The sequence below is a fragment of the Salmo trutta genome, chromosome 18, assembly GCF_901001165.1.
Source record: "Salmo trutta chromosome 18, fSalTru1.1, whole genome shotgun sequence".
NCBI classification, from domain to species: domain Eukaryota; kingdom Metazoa; phylum Chordata; class Actinopteri; order Salmoniformes; family Salmonidae; genus Salmo; species Salmo trutta.
This window is the reverse complement of record NC_042974.1, coordinates 2934844-2956024: the sequence shown is the minus strand read 5'-3', so window position 1 is coordinate 2956024 and position 21181 is coordinate 2934844. Positions and strand designations below refer to the sequence as shown.

At 45.5% G+C, this 21181-nt stretch overlaps 1 protein-coding gene across 1 annotated transcript in view; it reads right to left on the bottom strand.

Moving 5' to 3' along the window:
• The window catches only part of LOC115152753 (sprouty-related, EVH1 domain-containing protein 2-like), a 36456-nt gene that overhangs the window by 4460 nt on the left and 10815 nt on the right, over window positions 1-21181 (bottom strand). The window contains exons 2-5 of the mRNA XM_029697535.1: window positions 12567-12762; window positions 11514-11682; window positions 10796-10860; window positions 2790-2957 (exon numbers count right to left, since the gene is read on the bottom strand). Of these exons, the coding sequence (XP_029553395.1) occupies window positions 2790-2957; window positions 10796-10860; window positions 11514-11682; window positions 12567-12762 (598 nt within the window). The remainder of the gene's footprint in view (window positions 1-2789; window positions 2958-10795; window positions 10861-11513; window positions 11683-12566; window positions 12763-21181) is intronic.

Sequence of the window (21181 nt, the reverse complement as noted above, 5' to 3'; positions counted from 1 at the left end):
AGTCTAATGGTTTGGGGGTAGAACCTGTTCAGTAGTCTAATGGTTTGGGGGTAGAAGCTGTTCAGCAGTCTAATGGTTTGGGGGTAGAACCTGTTCAGTAGTCTAATGGTTTGGGGGTAAAAGCTGTTCAGGTACCTTTTAGTCCCAGACTTGGTGCTCCGGTTCCGCTTGCCGTGCAGTAGCAGAGAGAACAGTCTATGACTTGGGTGGCTGGAGTCTTGACAATTTTTGAGGGCCTTCCTCTGACACCACCTGGTATAAAGGTCCTGGATGGCAGGAAGCTTGGCCCCAGTGATGTACTGGGCCGTACGCACTACCCTCTGTAGTGCCTTGAGGTCGAAGGCCGAGCAGTTGCCGTACCAGGCAGTGATGCAACCGGTCAGGATGCTCTCGATGGTGCAGCTGTAGAACCTTTTGAGGATCTGAGGACCCATGCCAAATCTTTTCAGTCTCCTGAGGGGAAATAGGTTTTGTCGTGCCCTCTTCACGACTGTCTTGGTGTGTTTGGACCATGTTAGTTTGTTGGTGATGTCATGACGTTGGCCTCTTTGGGTACAGGAAGGACAGTTGACCCCCTCCCCTTTGTACCATCACCCAACCTACCTTCCCCCCCAACCCAGGGTTGTAAAAATTCCAAGAGGAGAATCTACTACAACATGTTTCATAGAGAGACAAAGGAAATTCTTCCAACTCATAGAATTGGAGAACCTAGCGACATGTGTGTTCTGGAGAAGATATGGAAGCTTGATGAAGACTCCAGCTACGAACTGATCCGCTTGGTACAATTTTGTGATACTCAGAAGAGACAATATAGCCATATTACCCTAAAACGGTCTACATGATAGCCTCAGCGATGAGACTGAATCCACATGGTTGTATACAATGTATTATTAAGGATAAAGCTATTTGTAATACATTGAGATGCTATGTACTGATGTTAATGTGATAGAATTATATTTCTGTAACCAAGTCTAGCTCAGTCATAGGCACGCCCCCAGGGACACATACAGGACCAGGCGTCATTTGACAAGCCTGTTCTCTGGGCCCTATAAAACACCCCCTGATTTACATTTCTACAGACCAGGCCTACACTCCATTGCGAGTTGGCTCATAGGTTTGACCAGCCAAGTACTCTACTGAAAGTGAACCATACCACGTGGTTAACTTTTAGACTATCGATATCGACAGAATAAGAACAAGTCTTTGATATTAATTATTAGTCTGCAGCTAAGTAAATTATATCATCGAACGCGAAGACCAACCACATCCATTCTATGACGACATTCATGAATGTCGCTCTGACAGATCCATTCTAACCGAGAGTGAGAGAGAGAGAACGTTGACAAACTCTCCATCAGAACAAAACTCTCCAACAAGAATCCCGACGACACATGAGCGTAAATATATATTGATTGCAAATGTTCCCGAATGAGTGAGCCTTCAATTGTCAATTGTTAATATTAATGAACTCTGTGTAACTTCTCAGCTTACCGTTTTATGACCCATTGTCTAACAGACCAGCCATGCTTGTTAGCCAGTAGGGCACATTACTATGCCAATCCTTGGTGACGATAATTGCTGTTTGTATGTTTTCTGTTAATTACTTAGTGTAGTAAATAAATGATTTTAAGACAATTGATGTATGGATGATTTTAGTAAAGACTGGGTTCGTGCAGATAACCAAGAATTTACAACTTTCATGATGAGACTGAAACAACATACGGGTTAAGATTGACTGCTATCGATGTAAAATATTACTAAGTATTTTAAGAGTTTATTCAGAGGATAACAGCTCTATAAACGTTCTTCTGTGGTGCCCCGACTTTCTAGTTAATTACATTTACATGATTAGCTTAATCAGGTAATATTAATTACAGAGAAATCATTTTATAAGTTAGCATGTCATATCACTTAATCCGGCATAGCCAAAGACACGACAGTAGTGTGGACACCAAGGATCTTGAAGCTCTCAACCCGCTCCACTACAGCCACATCGATGTGAATAGGGGCGTGCTCAGCCCGCCTTTTCCTGTAGTCCACGATCAGCTCCTTCGTCTTGTTCACGTTGAGGGAGAGGTTGTTGTCCTGGCACCACACTGCCAAGTCTCTGACCTCCTCCCTATAGGCTGTCTCATCGTTGTCGGTGATCAGGCCTACCACTGTTGTGTCGTCTGCAAACTTAATGATGGTGTTGGGAGTCGTGCTTGGCCACGCAGTCGTCGGTGAACAGGGAGTACAGGAGGGGACTGAGCACGCACCCCTGAGGCCCCAGTGTTGAGGTTCAGCGTGGCGGATGTGTTGTTACCTACCCTTACCACCTGGGGGCGGCCTGTCAGGAAGTCCAGGATCCAGTTGCAGAGGGAGGTGTTTTGTCCCAGGGTCCTTAGCTTAGTGATGAGCTTTGTGGGCTCTATGGTGTTGAACGCTGAGCTGTAGTCAATGAACAGCATTTTCACATAGGTGTTCCTTTTGTCCAGGTGGGAAAGGGCAGTGTGGAATGTAACCGAGATTGCATCATCTGTGGATCGGTTGGGGTGGTATGCGAATTGGAGTGGCTCTAGGGTTTCTGGGATAATGGTGTTGATGTGAGCCATGACCAACCTTTCAAAGCACTTCATGCTACAGATGTGTTCTACAGGTCGGTAGTCATTTAGACATGTTACCATGGTGTTCTTGGGCACGGGGACTATGGTGGTCTGCTTGAAACATGTAGGTATTACAGACTGGGTCAGGGAGACACATCCAGTGTCAACATCATCCCATCCCTTACTCTCCTCCCATTGGCTTACCAGATCTAGGAAGTAGTGGTCTGACAACCTATAGGGTTCATGGAGGTCGTTTCCCAGGATGCAGTTGTTGTGTAGGTGGGATGAGTCAGCGAGGGGGGAGGAGTCCAGTGGCTGCAGACAGGGCTCCAGTCTCTCGGAGGAGGAGTTAGACGAGCTGTCTGTGGCATTCTGATTGGACAAAAGACAAAACCAGAAGAGTCAGTAAAGCTCTGATTGGACAAGCAGTTGTCGGTGGGCAGGTTTGGTTTGAGCAAATTGTCTATATTGTTGTTTGAGTTGTTTCACTGGCCATCAGTCACCCCAAAATGTCTCTCTTTGATTCTGTTTCTCTATGGCCTCTCTTTACACAGATCTACCTCTGCTGTTCCAGGACTGGCTTCAGTGCATTTCTCTCTCCAAATCTCCCCTCTCTGATTCCCCCCACTGTCTCTGCTTCCCCCTACTCTACCCTCTCTTCCCCCCCACTCTACCCTCTCTTCCCCCCCTCTGCTTCCCCCCCACTCTACCCTCTCTGCCCCCCCCCTCTGCTTCCCCCCACTCTACCCTCTCTGCCACCCCACCCTCTCTGCTTCCCCCCACTCTACCCTCTCTGCCCCTGCCCCCCCCACCCCTGCTTCCCCCCACCCTCTCAGCTTCCCCCCCACTCTACCCTCCCTTCCCCCCCACTCTACCCTCTCTTCCCCCCCACTCTACCCTCTCTTCCCCCCCTCTGCTTCCCCCCCACTCTACCCTCTCTGCCCCCCCCCTCTGCTTCCCCCCACTCTACCCTCTCTGCCCCCCCACCCTCTCTGCTTCCCCCCACTCTACCCTCTCTGCCCCTGCCCCCCCCCACCCCTGCTTCCCCCCACCCTCTCAGCTTCCCCCCCACTCTACCCTCCCTTCCCCCCCACTCTACCCTCTCTTCCCCCCCACTCTACTAACAATTTGATGATTAACCTGGTCATTTCATGCGAGGACTTAAGATGTGTCACTCACAGTTATACAATTTATAGTAAGGGGAAAGGAAATTGGATATAAATTATTGATAAAATTGCATGATTAAGTGATTTATTTACAATTTAAGAAGTGTGGTTTGAGCTACAGTGGCCGCCATCTTAGATATGCCATCTTGTCTGCAGATTTGCCACTGGTGTTACTGTTCTTGCTGGTAACACCAGTGGCATGGCGATAACGCCAATGACGATCAATAACACCACAAACTTTTTTCTCAACGTAATGTTTTATAAAACCGTCAACAATTATATTAAAAAAAGACTTAATAGTACTTTATTACTGTTTCAATATTGTAATCACATAATATGGCTTTCCTTTTGATTAGATATGGTGAAATGAGGTGCTGCTGAAAAGCGTTAGACTCTACAGACAGCGCAGGCATGCTGACCCACACCACAGAGCAGCTTAAAGAAAAACACCAGACTTACTGAAAGGATTTAGAGAGTCAGAAAAGGAGAGTGCAGGATCTCACAGAAAGAGAAGAAAGGCAGGAGTGGAAGGTAATGGCGGATCAGACAGGATCAGACAGGCAAAACACAGAGAGATTGAGAGCAGGAACCACAGTGTTGATCCCCATCCACTCCAGACAGTGAACCCAGTACTGCAATTAAGACAATGTGTCTGTAGGAAGACTAAGTAACTCTGGAGATACAGAGTACATATAAGGGATAATTCACCAAATTACAAAATGACTTATTGGTTTCTTTACCATGTATGCAGTCTATGGACAAGGTATGACAGCGAGCCATGCTTTGGTTTACCTGGCCATTGTTTCTGCTGCTAATTATTTTTGCATTTGTGGCACAAAACCAAAGCATTGATTGCTGTCATACCTTGTCCATAAACTGCTTACACGGTAAGGAAACCAATATGTAATTTCGTAATTCAGATGAACTATCCTTTTTAAGTAGGCCTAGACAATGTTTGTCACATGGCACGAGAATTGATATATACTGTTTTATATATATACTGATATATACGTAGTTTTGTGGCGTGACAGAGTAGGATTTCATGTTTGTATTATGTTGCATCTTACACTGGAAATCAAATACAATTCTATATTACATCTTTACAGACACAAATCTGTTGTGTTATGAAAGACACATTTTAGTCTTAATCTTTGACCAATAATCCTCCTTTTAATGTTCATATTAAATCAACACATTTTATGAAATCTGAAATTATTTGTAATTAAAAATATTACTAATAAATTGATAAAATTTGTTTGAAATAATCTTATGTTTGTCATTGGTTTCACATTGTGTCACTGGTGTTACATTTCATCACTGGTGTTACTGTATGGGATATTGGTGTTCTGACATCAGAGTTGCCCAATTGAATTGGATTTTTGTATTTGTTGCTACATTCATTAGAAAACATTTTAAGGATATGATCATTACATTTTGATGATTCAACCTCAATTATTTATAATGTTACAAACAACAAAACAATAGTAGAAATGGGAAAATGTTAGACAATAGAACTGTATCTGTTTAAAGTCAATTATTACTATTCCAAACACGTTCTTAGTTTTATCATTAACCTGTTCTGTCTTTGATTATATAAAGACTGAAATGACATTCTAGAAAGTCTGAATTATTATCTAAAATATAGGTAACACCAGCGACCAAAAGGCAGCACCAGCATTTCTTTATGTAATGTAGTAAAAATATAAAAATGTGTTAAGCTGTCATTTATGTTGATTTATAATGTTAAGGGGTTAACTATCTGACTATAAGTTTTTACTTAAATGTTTTTTTGCAATTTGTATAAGTTGGCTGTTCAAAAAGCCACCGTTTTCATAGAATGACCCTCCCCAACTCTGCTTCCCTCCCCTCTACCCTCTCTGTTTCCCTCCCCTCTACCCTCTCTGCTTCCCTCCCCTCTACCCTCTCTGCTTCCCTCCCCTCTGTTTCCCTCCCCTCTACCCTCTCTGCTTCCCTCCCCTCTACCCTCTCTGCTTCCCTCCCCTCTACCCTCTCTGCTTCCCTCCCCTCTACCCTCTCTGCTTCCCTCCCCTCTACCCTCTCTGCTTCCCTCCCCTCTACCCTCTCTGCTTCCCTCCCACCTACCCTCTCTGCTTCCCTCGCCTCTACCCTCTCTGCTTCCCTCCCCTCTCCCCTCTCTGCTTCCCTCCCCCCTCCGCTTCCCTCCCACCTACCCTCTCTCTCTCCAGGTCTACTTCCAGTCTGTATGAGTAGCATTATCCTGGCCCCTTTCCTCTCAGGCTTTGGTCTAAGTCAAATCTTGGCCAGACACGAAACACACCAGGCCTGCGGCCTGCCGACCAGCAGCCAGCTGACTCTACACATCGTGTGTGTCTGTGTGACTTCACATTGCTGAGCGCCCAGACAGATATTTTGGACAGGCAGGCAGGGGGACAGCCTCTGGGGGCATTGCAGGCAGCAGAGTACTAGCTGACAGGCTGGACATGATTTTTGCCGTCTGTGTTCCAAATGGTGCCCTATTCCCTATATAGTCCACTACTTTAGACCAGGACCCTATTCCCTATATAGTGCACTACTTTAGACAAGGACCCTATTCCCTATATAGTGCACTACTTTAGACCAGGACCCTTAGGAAATAGGGTGTTATTTAGGACGCAAAGGCACTCCCTCTGACCTATCTTTCTGTCTGTCTGTCGCTGCACACACACCGGCAGGCCAGGGGGAAGTGTGTGTGAGAGCCACTTTATTTAGCTTTTTCAACCGCCCCCCCCCCCCCCATTGGTTTGCTTTATGGGGGCCAGTGTTTGACTAAACTTAACTTCTCCCTCCCTCCCTCCCTCCCTCCCTCCCTCCCTCCCTCCCTCCCTCCCTCCCTCCCTCCCTCCCTCCCTCCCTCCCTCCCTCCCTCCCTCCCTCCCTCCCTCCATGGCCAGCGTTGAGATCTACCCACAGAGTGGACTGTAATGTTGGTTGGTTGTTACAAAGCCCTTCAGAATGTCTGGCCAAAAATAACACCACCCCCAACCCAAACCCCCTGTACCCCCCCCTCCTCCCCTCTCTGTCTGGGGCTGCAAGCGGGTGGAGGGTACTCCTGTCTGTCAGTCAGTTCTGGCTACCCCTGCCACCAGCTCTGGGTCATATTCATTAGTGCACATCGTAGGGAAACATTTTTTGCAACAAAAAACAAGCGTTTCTTATTGGCCAAGTTGAGGTAGTCCCTCCCCGTTTCGGTGTGTTTTCTTCCATTTGGTGTGTAGTGAATACAACCCTGGTCTCATTACTGCTGATCATTCCCACTACACAGACCACCTCTCCTCTGTTTCTACTGCAGCCCACGACACACAGAGACACACACAGACCACCTCTCCTCTGTTTCTACTGCAGCCCACGACACACAGAGACACACACAGACCACCTCTCCTCTGTTTCTACTGCAGCCCACGACACACAGAGACACACACAGACCACCTCTCCTCTGTTTCTACTGCAGCCCACGACACACAGAGACACTACACAGACCACCTCTCCTCTGTTTCTACTGCAGCCCACGACACACAGAGACACACACAGACCACCTCTCCTCTGTTTCTACTGCAGCCCACGACACACAGAGACACACACAGACCACCTCTCCTCTGTTTCTACTGCAGCCCACGACACACAGAGACACACACAGACCACCTCTCCTCTGTTTCTACTGCAGCCCACGACACACAGAGACACTACACAGACCACCTCTCCTCTGTTTCTACTGCAGCCCACGACACACAGAGACACACAGAGACACACACAGACCACCTCTCCTCTGTTTCTACTGCAGCCCACGACACACAGAGACACACAGAGACACTACACAGACCACCTCTCCTCTGTTTCTACTGCAGCCCACGACATACAGAGACACACAGAGACACACAGAGACACACACAGACCACCTCTCCCCTGTTTCTACTGCAGCCCACGACACACAGAGACACACAGAGACACACACAGACCACCTCTCCTCTGTTTCTACTGCAGCCCACGACACACAGAGACACACAGAGAGACACACAGAGAGAGAGAGAGGATGTTGTGGAGAGAAGAGGGGGAAGGGGAGGTGAAAGAGGAAGACAGCAGCTAAATGTCTCAAAACTAGAAGAATGGCAGCAAAATACACCTCTCTCTCTCTCTGTCCTCTGTCTTCTCTCTCTCTCAACAAAAATAGTGTCCGCTCAGCGAGAGGCAGGGGAGGGGAGTTGGGTTAAGTATAGGCTAACCCATGAGGAATAATTGAGGAAGAATGTGCTTCCTAGCCCTGTCCCCCCCACCCCTCCCCCTTCTCTTTTGTGTGTGTGTGTGTGTGTGTGTGTGTGTGTGTGTGTGTGTGTGTCTACACAGGGTAGTAAATCCAGAGCAGTATTTCCTGTCTGACACGCCACCACTCACCTCGCACCACACCAGGCCACTGCTGCTAACTTTAGGAGAGGTGGTCAACAGGAGCCTCAGCCTGTGCAGAGGTGTGTGTGTGTGAACTCAGACCATTCATCCAGCTCTAACAGACAGTTGAAGTCAAGATGAGCCACTTCCTCTACCCCCCCATACACCCTTCTCTCTCTCTGACTGCTGCTAAATCACAGTGTCACAAAGCTTAGCTGCAGCTGCCAACGTTAGTTCGATTGTGGTGGTGGTGAGTGGTGGGGGGAGGTGGTGGTAACAGGAAGTGACCTTTTGACCCTGCCTGCTCCCAGTGTCACGCTACAGGATGGTGTAGGAAACACACACCACAGACCCGTAATAGCGGGCGTAGTGGGTAGCAGTGAGCGGTAGACATGTAACAGGGATGCCTTTATGAGTGACCTATGATAGATAAGGGCTTTGGGCTGGGCTTATGTAATGAAATGATGGTCATCACCACATCTCTGACAGTTAAAACATCTAAATGAGTCAGGTTGTCACGTCCTGACCCTTGTAAGAGGTCATTTGCCATAGTAGAGCGGTCAGGGCGTGACAGGTGGTTGTGTTGGGTGGTTTTGGGTTTTCTGTTTATATGTGGGTTTTTCTAGTATTCTATTTCTATGTTTTGTTTCCCAGGTTTTGGCCGGGTATGGTTTCCAATCAGAGGCAGGTGTCTTTCGTTGTCTCTGATTGGAAGCCATACTTAGGCAGCCTGTTTTCCTTTGGGGTTTGTGGGTAGTTGTTTTCCGTTGTGTCTACGTACTTGATGGAACTGTTGGCTGTCGTTTTGTTATTTTGTTGAAGTGTTATCATTAATAAAAGAAATATGAGCACTTTACACGCTGCTCCTTGGTCCCCTTTAGATGACCCTTGTGACACAGGTCGTGTTTACGGTGAACACGTCATCTCTGACAGTTAAAACATCTAAATGAGACGGGTCGTGTTTACGGTGAACACGTCATCTCTGACAGTTAAAACATCTAAATGAGACGGGTCGTGTTTACGGTGAACACGTCGTCTCTGACAGTTAAAACATCTAAATGAGACGGGTCGTGTTTACGGTGAACACGTCATCTCTGACAGTTAAAACGACTAAATGAGACGGGTCGTGTTTACGGTGAACACGTCGTCTCTGACAGTTAAAACATCTAAATGAGACGGGTCGTGTTTACGGTGAACACGTCATCTCTGACAGTTAAAACATCTAAATGAGACGGGTCGTGTTTACGGTGAACACGTCATCTCTGACAGTTAAAACATCTAAATGACACAGGTCGTGTTTACGGTGAACACGTCATCTCTGACAGTTAAAACGTCTAAATGAGACGGGTCGTGTTTACGGTGAACACGTCATCTCTGACAGTTAAAACATCTAAATGACACAGGTCGTGTTTACGGTGAACACGTCATCTCTGACAGTTAAAACGTCTAAATGAGACGGGTCGTGTTTACGGTGAACACGTCATCTCTGACAGTTAAAACGTCTAAATGAGACGGGTCGTGTTTACGGTGAACACGTCATCTCTGACAGTTAAAACATCTAAATGACATAGGTCGTGTTTACGGTGAACACGTCATCTCTGACAGTTAAAACATCTAAATGAGACGGGTCGTGTTTACGGTGAACACGTCGTCTCTGACAGTTAAAACATCTAAATGAGACGGGTCGTGTTTACGGTGAACACGTCGTCTCTGACAGTTAAAACATCTAAATGAGACGGGTCGTGTTTACGGTGAACACGTCATCTCTGACAGTTAAAACATCTAAATGAGACGGGTCGTGTTTACGGTGAACACGTCGTCTCTGACAGTTAAAACATCTAAATGAGACGGGTCGTGTTTACGGTGAACACGTCGTCTCTGACAGTTAAAACATCTAAATGAGACGGGTCGTGTTTACGGTGAACACGTCATCTCTGACAGTTAAAACATCTAAATGAGACGGGTCGTGTTTACGGTGAACACGTCATCTCTGACAGTTAAAACATCTAAATGAGACGGGTCGTGTTTACGGTGAACACGTCGTCTCTGACAGTTAAAACATCTAAATGAGACGGGTCGTGTTTACGGTGAACACGTCATCTCTGACAGTTAAAACATCTAAATGAGACGGGTCGTGTTTACGGTGAACACGTCATCTCTGACAGTTAAAACATCTAAATGAGACGGGTCGTGTTTACGGTGAACACGTCATCTCTGACAGTTAAAACATCTAAATGAGACGGGTCGTGTTTACGGTGAACACGTCGTCTCTGACAGTTAAAACATCTAAATGAGACGGGTCGTGTTTACGGTGAACACGTCATCTCTGACAGTTAAAACATCTAAATGAGACAGGTCGTGTTTACGGTGAACACGTCGTCTCTGACAGTTAAAACATCTAAATGAGACAGGTCGTGCTTACAGTGAACACGTCATCTCTGACAGTTAAAACATCTAAATGAGACAGGTCGTGCTTACGGTGAACACGTCATCTCTGACAGTTAAAACATCTAAATGAGACGGGTCGTGTTTACGGTGAACACATCGTCTCTGACAGTTAAAACATCTAAATGAGACAGGTCGTGTTTACGGTGAACACGTCGTCTCTGACAGTTAAAACATCTAAATGAGACAGGTCGTGCTTACAGTGAACACGTCATCGTCGCCCAGTTCAGCCTCATTCTGGAGTGTTGAGGAGGACGTCGTGGAGCCTACGGGGAGCAAAGAGTGGCAAAATTAACTATCTCAGGTTGTGCACTATTTTCAGGTATGGACTTTCCAATCGCATTGTTACACCTTAATTCATAATAATCATTTGACGCATTATTATATTTGTCATATTTCACACATGTACAAATGTATATTAGGGGCGGCAGGTAGCTTAATGGTTAGAGAGTTGGACTTGTAACCGAAAGGTTGCAAGATCGAATCCCCAAGCTGACAAGGTAAAAATCTGTTCTTCTGCCCCCGAACAAGGCAGTTTACCCACTGTTCCTAGGCTGTCATTGTAAATAATATTTTGTTCTTAACTGACTTGCCTGGTTAAATAAAGGTTAAATAAAAATCATTAATATACGTGTGTGAATTGGAGATGTGTCGTTTGCATGTTCCAACTCCCCCATTTTCCTGGAGCCCAGTTCCCCTGGAGCCCAGTACCCCTGGAGCCCAGTTCCCCTGGAGCCCAGTTCCCCTGGAGCCCAGTACCCCTGGAGCCCAGTTCCCCTGGATCTGAGCCCAGTACCCCTGGAGCAATTATGGTTAAGTGCCTTGCTCAAGGGCACAACGGCAGATTTTACCATCGTAGCACCTAGCATGCTACTCCTTTAAAAAGGCCCATATCAGACCATTCCAGAGGTTCCCCTACCTTCTGTCATGTCCTCCATGGCTTTCCGTACGCCCCTGTCGAAGGCCCGGGCATCAGCAGGCCTCTGGAACGTCAGGCCACACCTCCTGTCCTCCACCATCCAATGGTGGAAGGTGGGCGTGGCCTTGGTGTACACAAGGTTCTTCCTCAGAGCACACTCCAGGATCACCTGCTTAATCACACAACAGACACATCAATCAATCAATCAATCAATCAATCAACCTATTAATCAATCATCATGATAATTGGTTAGCAGTGTTGTATTGTAGACCAACTTCAGTCGAGACCAGAACAATGAGTCCCAATTTAACACTATATCGTACCGTACTAGTTGTCATAGTGACAGCATGTTGACTACAGAAGACTAGACTATATTGTACCGTACTAGTTGTCATAGTGACAGCATGTAGACTACAGAAGACTAGACTATACTGTACTAGTTGTCATAGTGACAGCATGTTGACTACAGAAGACTAGACTATATTGTACCGTACTAGTTGTCATAGTGACAGCATGTAGACTACAGAAGACTAGACTATATTGTACCGTACTAGTTGTCATAGTGACAGCATGTTGACTACAGAAGACTAGACTATATTGTACTGTACTAGTTGTCATAGTGACAGCATGTTGACTACAGAAGACTAGACTATATTGTACTGTACTAGTTGTCATAGTGACAGCATGTTGACTACAGAAGACTAGACTATATTGTACTGTACTAGTTGTCATAGTGACAGCATGTTGACTACAGAAGACTAGACTATATTGTACTGTACTAGTTGTCATAGTGACAGCATGTTGACTACAGAAGACTAGACTATATTGTACTGTACTAGTTGTCATAGTGACAGCATGTTGACTACAGAAGACTAGACTATATTGTACTGTACTAGTTGGCAATAATTTGTAATAAAACCTATTTTGGACATTTGTGACCCCTTATTGCCATTATGGAGCTGTTTGGTGTGTGTTTGGTGTGTGTTTGGTGTGTGTTTGTGTGTCTGATGCTCACATGAGTCTCTGTCTTTATTTTCTCTTAGACCTGCCCACCTGTTTGTCCCGTAGCCGTTCTCCATGGATGAGGAAGTGGGAGTGACCCAGGGGGGCGAGCCCCAGCCCCAGCTCGGGGGCCAGGACCCTGCAGACTCCCACCCTGCTCAGAGCCCCCCCGTCCTGGGCCAACCAGCCTCCACTGGAATCATCCCTCACCATCACCACGGCTTTTACACACACGATGTAGCTGTCACTGGAGAGGGAGGGAGAGGGACGATCAACAGCATTATGAGTCAGCATTATTCATCATCACATTTCCTCGAGGTTAACGATTTTATGCTCCTGGATTCTCACCCTGGTGATGATAGACTGAGGGAAGGTGTATTTCACATTGCAGCCGACTCTTAAGGCAAGTTGAGCCTGAGGGATCTAATTCACCTTCCATCAAATACAACTAATCAATAGTACTAGGGTTCTAAATACAACTATTCAATAGTACTAGGGTTCTAAATACAACTAATCAATAGTACTAGGGATCTAAATACAACTAATCGATAGTACTAGGGTTCTAAATGCAACTAATCAATAGTACTAGGGATCTAAATACAACTAATCAATAGTACTAGGGTTCTAAATACAACTAATCAATAGTACTAGGGTTGTAAATACAACTAATCAATGGTACTAGGGTTGTAAATACAACTAATCAATAGTACTAGGGTTCTAAATACAACTAATCAATAGTACAAGGGTTCTAAATACAACTAATCAATAGTACTAGTGTTGTAAATACAACTAATCAATAGTACTAGGGTTCTAAATACAACTAATCAATAGTACTAGGGTTCTAAATACAACTAATCAATAGTACTAGGGTTCTAAATACAACTAATCAATAGTACTAGGGTTCTAAATACAACTATTCAATGGTACTAGGGTTCTAAATACAACTATTCAATAGTACAGGGTTCTAAATACAACTGACCAATAGTACTAGGGTTCTAAATACAACTAATCAATAGTACTAGGGTTCTAAATACAACTATTCAATGGTACTAGGGTTCTAAATACAACTATTCAATAGTACAGGGTTCTAAATACAACTGACCAATAGTACTAGGGTTCTAAATACAACTAATCAATAGTACTAGGGTTCTAAATACACTGCTCAAAAAAATAAAGGGAACACTAAAATAACAAATCCTAGATCTGAATGAATGAAATAATCTTATTAAATACTTTTTTCTTTACATAGTTGAATGTGCTGACAACAAAATCACACAAAAATAATCAATGGAAATCCAATGTATCAACCCATGGAGGTCTGGATTTGGAGTCACACTCAAAATTAAAGTGGAAAACCACACTACAGGCTGATCCAACTTTGATGTAATGTCCTTAAAACAAGTCAAAATGAGGCTCAGTAGTGTGTGTGGCCTCCACGTGCCTGTATGACCTCCCTACAACACCTGGGCATGCTCCTGATGAGGTGGCGGATGGTCTCCTGAGGGATGTCCTCCCAGACCTGGACTAAAGCATCCGCCAACTCCTGGACAGTCTGTGGTGCAACGTGGCGTTGGTGGATGGAGCGAGACATGATGTCCCAGATGTGCTCAATTGGATTCAGGTCTGGGGAACAGGCGGGCCAGTCCATAGCATCAATGCCTTCCTCTTGCAGGAACTGCTGACACACTCCAGCCACATGAGGTCTAGCATTGTCTTGCATTAGGAGGAACCCAGGGCCAACCGCACCAGCATATGGTCTCACAAGGGGTCTGAGGATCTCATCTCGGTACCTAATGGCAGTCAGGCTACCTCTGGCGAGCACATGGAGGGCTGTGCGGCCCCCCAAAGAAATGCCACCCCACACCATGACTGACCCACCGCCAAACCGGTCATGCTGGAGGATGTTGCAGGCAGCAGAACGTTCTCCACGGCGTCTCCAGACTCTGTCACGTGCTCAGTGTGAACCTGCTTTCATCTGTGAAGAGCACAGGGCGCCAGTGGCGAATTTGCCAATCTTGGTGTTCTCTGGCAAATGCCAAACGTCCTGCACGGTGTTGGGCTCTAAGCACAACCCCCACCTGTGGACGTCGGGCCCTCATACCACCCTCATGGAGTCTGTTTCTGACCGTTTGAGCAGACACATGCACATTTGTGGCCTGCTGGAGGTCATTTTGCAGGGCTCTGGCAGTGCTCCTCCTGCTCCTCCTTGCACAAAGGCGGAGGTAGCGGTCCTGCTGCTGGGTTGTTGCCCTCCTACGGCCTCCTCCACGTCTCCTGATGTACTGGCCTGTCTCCTGGTAGCGCCTCCATGCTCTGGACACTACGCTGACAGACACAGCAAACCTTCTTGCCACAGCTCGCATTGATGTGCCATCCTGGATGAGCTGCACTACCTGAGCCACTTGTGTGGGTTGTAGACTCCGTCTCATGCTACCACTAGAGTGAAAGCACCGCCAGCATTCAAAAGTGACCAAAACATCAGCCAGGAAGCATAGGAACTGAGAAGTGGTCTGTGGTCCCCACCTGCAGAACCACTCCTTTATTGGGGGTGTCTTACTAATTGCCTATAATTTCCACCTGTTGTCTATTCCATTTGCACAACAGCATGTAAAATGTATTGTCAATCAGTGTTGCTTCCTAAGTGGACAGTTTGATTTCACAGAAGTGTGATTGACTTGGAGTTACATTGTGTTGTTTAAGTGTTCCCTTTATTTTTTTGAGCAGTGTACAACTAATCAATAGTACTAGGGTTCTAAATACAACTAATCAATAGTACTAGGGTTCTAAATACAACTAATCAATAGCACTAGGGTTCTAAATACAACTATTCAATAGTACTAGGGTTCTAAATACAACTATTCAATAGTACTAGGGTTCTAAATGCAACTATTCAATAGTACAGGGTTCTAAATACAACTAATCAATGGTACTAGGGTTCTAAATACAACTATTCAATAGTACTAGTATATCAGTCTGTCAGTCAGGATTCACCCACACATCACAGTTTGATACACTCCAACACGGACACTGACTTCTCAAGTGAGATATTCTGCCTGAGAAACATCCCCATAATATTCAATAATGCACAAAATGCATGAGAGAGAGAGACAGACTTCACTGACAGAGAGAGACTTCATTGGGAGAAAGAGAGATACTTCATTGAGAGAAAGAGAGAGAGAGATACTTCATTGTGAGAAAGAGAGAGACTTCATTGAAAGAAAGAGAGAGAGACTTCATTGATAGAAAGAGAGATACTTCATTGAGAGAAAGAGAGAGAGATACTTAATTGAGAGAGAGAGAGAGAGATACTTCATTGTGAGAAAGAGAGAGAGACTTCATTGATAGAAAGAGAGATACTTCATTGAGAGAAAGAGAGAGAGATACTTAATTGAGAGAGAGATACTTAATTGTGAGAAAGAGAGAGACTTCATTGAGAGAAAGACAGAGAGAGACTTCATTGAGATAGAAAGAGACTTCATTGAGAGAAAGAGAGAGAGAGACTTCATTGAGAAAAAGACAGACTTCATTGAGAGAAAGAGAGAGAGAGACTTCATTGAGAAAAAGAGAGAGACTTCATTGGAATAGAGAGACTTCATTGAGAGAAAGACAGAGAGAGACTTTGAGATAGAGAGAGAAAGAGACTTCATTGTGAGAAAGAGAAAGACTTCATTGAGAGAAAGAGAGAGAGACTTCATTGAGAGAAAGAGACTTCATTGTGATAGAAAGAGACTTCATTAACACTTGACCATTAACTTCCCAACCTCAGCCTCCTCTGGAACTGTGTTTGTCTCATATAATGATCTCTGAACCAGGGATTGGAAGGGACACACACAGGTGGCTAAACTGGTTCACCAGCTCCTACACACACACACTCACACACTACCAGAGACAGAGACAGGCAGACAGACAAACAGAAACAGAGACAGACAAACAGAAACAGAGACAGACAAACAGAAACAGAGACAGACAAACAGAAACAGAGACAGACAGACAGACAGACAAACACAGACAGACAAACACAGACAGACAAACACAGACAGACAAACACAGACAGACAGACAGACAGACAGACAGACAGACAGACAGACAGACAGACAGACAGACAGACAGACAGACAGACAGACAGACAGACAGTGTTACGACCAGCTTTGTGGTCAATGTGACCATGCAGGCAGCTCTGCTCCAATACTGTCTGCTTTTCTAGGAGAGCTCAGAATCCACAGACATACATCCCACTACTAGTTTGGATTGGGTCTGCCTGTCACACACACACACACACACACACACACACACACACACACACACACACACACACACACACACACACACACACACACACACACACACACACACACTACCAGAGACAGAGACAGGCAGACAGACAGACAAACAGAAACAGAGACAGACAAACAGAAACAGAGACAGACAAACAGAAACAGAGACAGACAAACAGAAACAGAGACAGACAGACAAACACAGACAGACAAACACAGACAGACAAACACAGACAGACAAACACAGACAGACAAACACAGACAGACAGACAGACAGACAGACAAACACAGACAGACAGACAGACAGACAGACAGACAGACAGACAGACAGACAGACAGACAGACAGACAGACAGACAGACAGACAGACAGTGTTACGACCAGCTTTGTGGTCAATGTGACCATGCAGGCAGCTCTGCTCCAATACTGTCTGCTTTTCTAGGAGAGCTCAGAATCCACAGACATACATCCCACTAGTAGTTTGGATTGGGTCTGCCTGTCACACACACACACACACACACACACACACACACACACACACACACACACACACACACACACGCTGCATGAGTCATCAGCAGACAGCTTCTCTGCCTTCAGTCTGCATACAGCCACCAGACTACTCTAAATATATGACAGGCGTATGTATTTTTGTTGAAACTGGCCAAAGACAAACATGGAGAGTAACTCTCATCCATAATGACATAAGACTGTCTAGCTGGTCTGTCTCACTCTGATGATGACAGACTGTAGACCTGGTATGAACAGAGAGGAACTCTCATCCATAATGACATAAGACTGTCTAGCTGGTCTGTCTCACTCTGATGATGACAGACTATAGACCTGGTATGAACAGAGAGGAACTCTCATCCATAATGACATAAGACTGTCTAGCTGGTCTGTCTCACTCTGATGATGACAGACTATAGACCTGGTATGAACAGAGAGGAACTCTCATCCATAATGACATAAGACTGTCTAGCTGGTCTGTCTCACTCTGATGATGACAGACTATAGACCTGGTATGAACAGAGAGGAACTCTCATCCATAATGACATAAGACTGTCTAGCTGGTCTGTCTCACTCTGATGATGACAGACTGTAGACCTGGTATGAACAGAGAGGAACTCTCATCCATAATGACATAAGACTGTCTAGCTGGTCTGTCTCACTCTGATGATGATAGACTGTAGACCTGGTATGAACAGAGAGGAACTCTCATCCACAATGACATAAGACTGTCTAGCTGGTCTGTCTCACTCTGATGATGACAGACTGTAGACCTGGTATGAACAGAGAGGAACTCTCATCCATAATGACATAAGACTGTCTAGCTGGTCTGTCTCACTCTGATGATGACAGACTGTAGACCTGGTATGAACAGAGAGGAACTCTCATCCATAATGACATAAGACTGTCTAGCTGGTCTGTCTCACTCTGATGATGACAGACTATAGACCTGGTATGAACAGAGAGGAACTCTCATCCATAATGACATAAGACTGTCTAGCTGGTCTGTCTCACTCTGATGATGACAGACTGTAGACCTGGTATGAACAGAGAGGAACTCTCATCCATAATGACATAAGACTGTCTAGCTGGTCTGTCTCACTCTGATGATGACAGACTATAGACCTGGTATGAACAGAGAGGAACTCTCATCCATAATGACATAAGACTGTCTAGCTGGTCTGTCTCACTCTGATGATGACAGACTATAGACCTGGTATGAACAGAGAGGAACTCTCATCCATAATGACATAAGACTGTCTAGCTGGTCTGTCTCACTCTGATGATGACAGACTGTAGACCTGGTATGAACAGAGAGGAACTCTCATCCATAATGACATAAGACTGTCTAGCTGGTCTGTCTCACTCTGATGATGACAGACTATAGACCTGGTATGAACAGAGAGGAACTCTCATCCATAATGACATAAGACTGTCTAGCTGGTCTGTCTCACTCTGATGATGACAGACTGTAGACCTGGTATGAACAGAGAGGAACTCTCATCCATAATGACATAAGACTGTCTAGCTGGTCTGTCTCACTCTGATGATGACAGACTGTAGACCTGGTATGAACAGAGAAGAACTCATATGAGGGGGTAGTAACATATCCACCCTGTGACGACAGCTGGGTGAAACACAGCAGACAGACAGACAGACAGACAGACCCTATAATCTGAGGTCAGGCCACAACACAGACCTACTGCACCGGGCAAGGGAGGGGTGTACACATAAACACATACCATAACCACACACACACACACACACACACACACACACACACACACACACACACACACACACACACACACACACACACACACACACACACACACACACACACACACACACACACACACACACAGGACAGCTACTAACTTCTGCCTATCCTGGCTCCTTCCAAACCCTCGTGGTGGTCACACCCCATCAAACACACAGGCCATTAAAAGACAGAGACATATAGTATGTCTGTCTGAGTGGCGTCCATCCTTCCACCACTCCTTCCTAGCAGACTGCATGATGGGATTCTAATCTGTTACCTAGGCCTGCTTCAGGTAGACTGCATGATGGGATTATAATCTGTTACCTAGGCCTGCTTCAGGTAGACTGCATGATGGGTTTCTAATCTGTTACCTGGGCCTACTTCAGGTAGACTGTATGATCGGATTCTAATCTGTTACCAGGGCCTGCTTCAGGTAGACTGTATGATGAGATTATAATCTGTTACCTGGGCCTGCTTCAGGTAGACTGCATGATGGGATTCTAATCTGTTACCTGGGCCTGCTTCAGGTAGACTGTATGATGGGATTCTAATCTGTTACCAGGGCCTGCTTCAGGTAGACTGCATGATGGGTTTCTAATCTGTTACCAGGGCCTGCTTCAGGTAGACTGTATGATGGGATTCTAATCTGTTACCTGGGCCTGCTTCAGGTAGACTGCATGATGGGATTCTAATCTGTTACCAGGGCCTGCTTCAGGTAGACTGTATGATGGGATTATAATCTGTTACCTGGGCCTGCTTCAGGTAGACTGTATGATGGGATTCTAATCTGTTACCTAGGCCTGCTTCAGGTAGACTGTATGATAGGATTCTAATCTGTTACCAGGGCCTGCTTCAGGTAGACTGTATGATGGGATTATAATCTGTTACCTAGGCCTGCTTCAGGTAGACTGTATGATGGGATTATAATCTGTTACCTGGGCCTGCTTCAGGTAGACTGTATGATGGGATTCTAATCTGTTACCTAGGCCTGCTTCAGGTAGACTGTATGATGGGATTCTAATCTGTTACCTGGGCCTGCTTCAGGTAGACTGTATGATGGGATTCTAATCTGTTACCAGGGCCTGCTTCAGGTAGACTGTATGATGGGATTCTAATCTGTTACCAGGGCCTGCTTCAGGTAGACTGTATGATGGGATTCTAATCTGTTACCTGGGCCTGCTTCAGGTAGACTGTATGATGGGATTCTAATCTGTTACCTGGGCCTGCTTCAGGTAGACTGTATGATGGGATTCTAATCTGTTACCAGGGCCTGCTTCAGGTAGACTGTATGATGGGATTCTAATCTGTTACCAGGGCCTGCTTCAGGTAGACTGTATGATGGGATTCTAATCTGTTACCAGGGCCTGCTTCAGGTAGACTGCATGATGGGTTTCTAATCTGTTACCTGGGCCTGCTTCAGGTAGACTGTATGATGGGATTCTAATCTGTTACCAGGGCCTGCTTCAGGTAGACTGTATGATGGGATTCTAATCTGTTACCTGGGCCTGCTTCAGGTAGACTGTATGATGGGATTCTAATCTGTTACCTGGGCCTGCTTCAGGTAGACTGTATGATGGGATTATAATCTGTTACCAGGGCCTGCTTCAGGTAGACTGTATGATGGGATTATAATCTGTTACCTGGGCCTGCTTCAGGTAGACTGCATGATGGGATTCTAATCTGTTACCTGGGCCTGCTTCAGGTAGACTGTATGATGGGATTCTAATCTGTTACCAGGGCCTGCTTCAGGTAGACTGCATGATGGGTTTCTAATCTGTTACCAGGGCCTGCTTCAGGTAGACTGTATGATGGGATTCTAATCTGTTACCAGGGCCTGCTTCAGGTAGACTGCATGATGGGATTCTAATCTGTTACCAGGGCCTGCTTCAGGTAGACTGTATGATGGGATTATAATCTGTTACCTGGGCCTGCTTCAGGTAGACTGTATGATGGGATTCTAATCTGTTACCTAGGTCTGCTTCAGGTAGACTGTATGATAGGATTCTAATCTGTTACCAGGGCCTGCTTCAGGTAGACTGTATGATGGGATTATAATCTGTTACCTAGGCCTGCTTCAGGTAGACTGTATGATGGGATTATAATCTGTTACCTGGGCCTGCT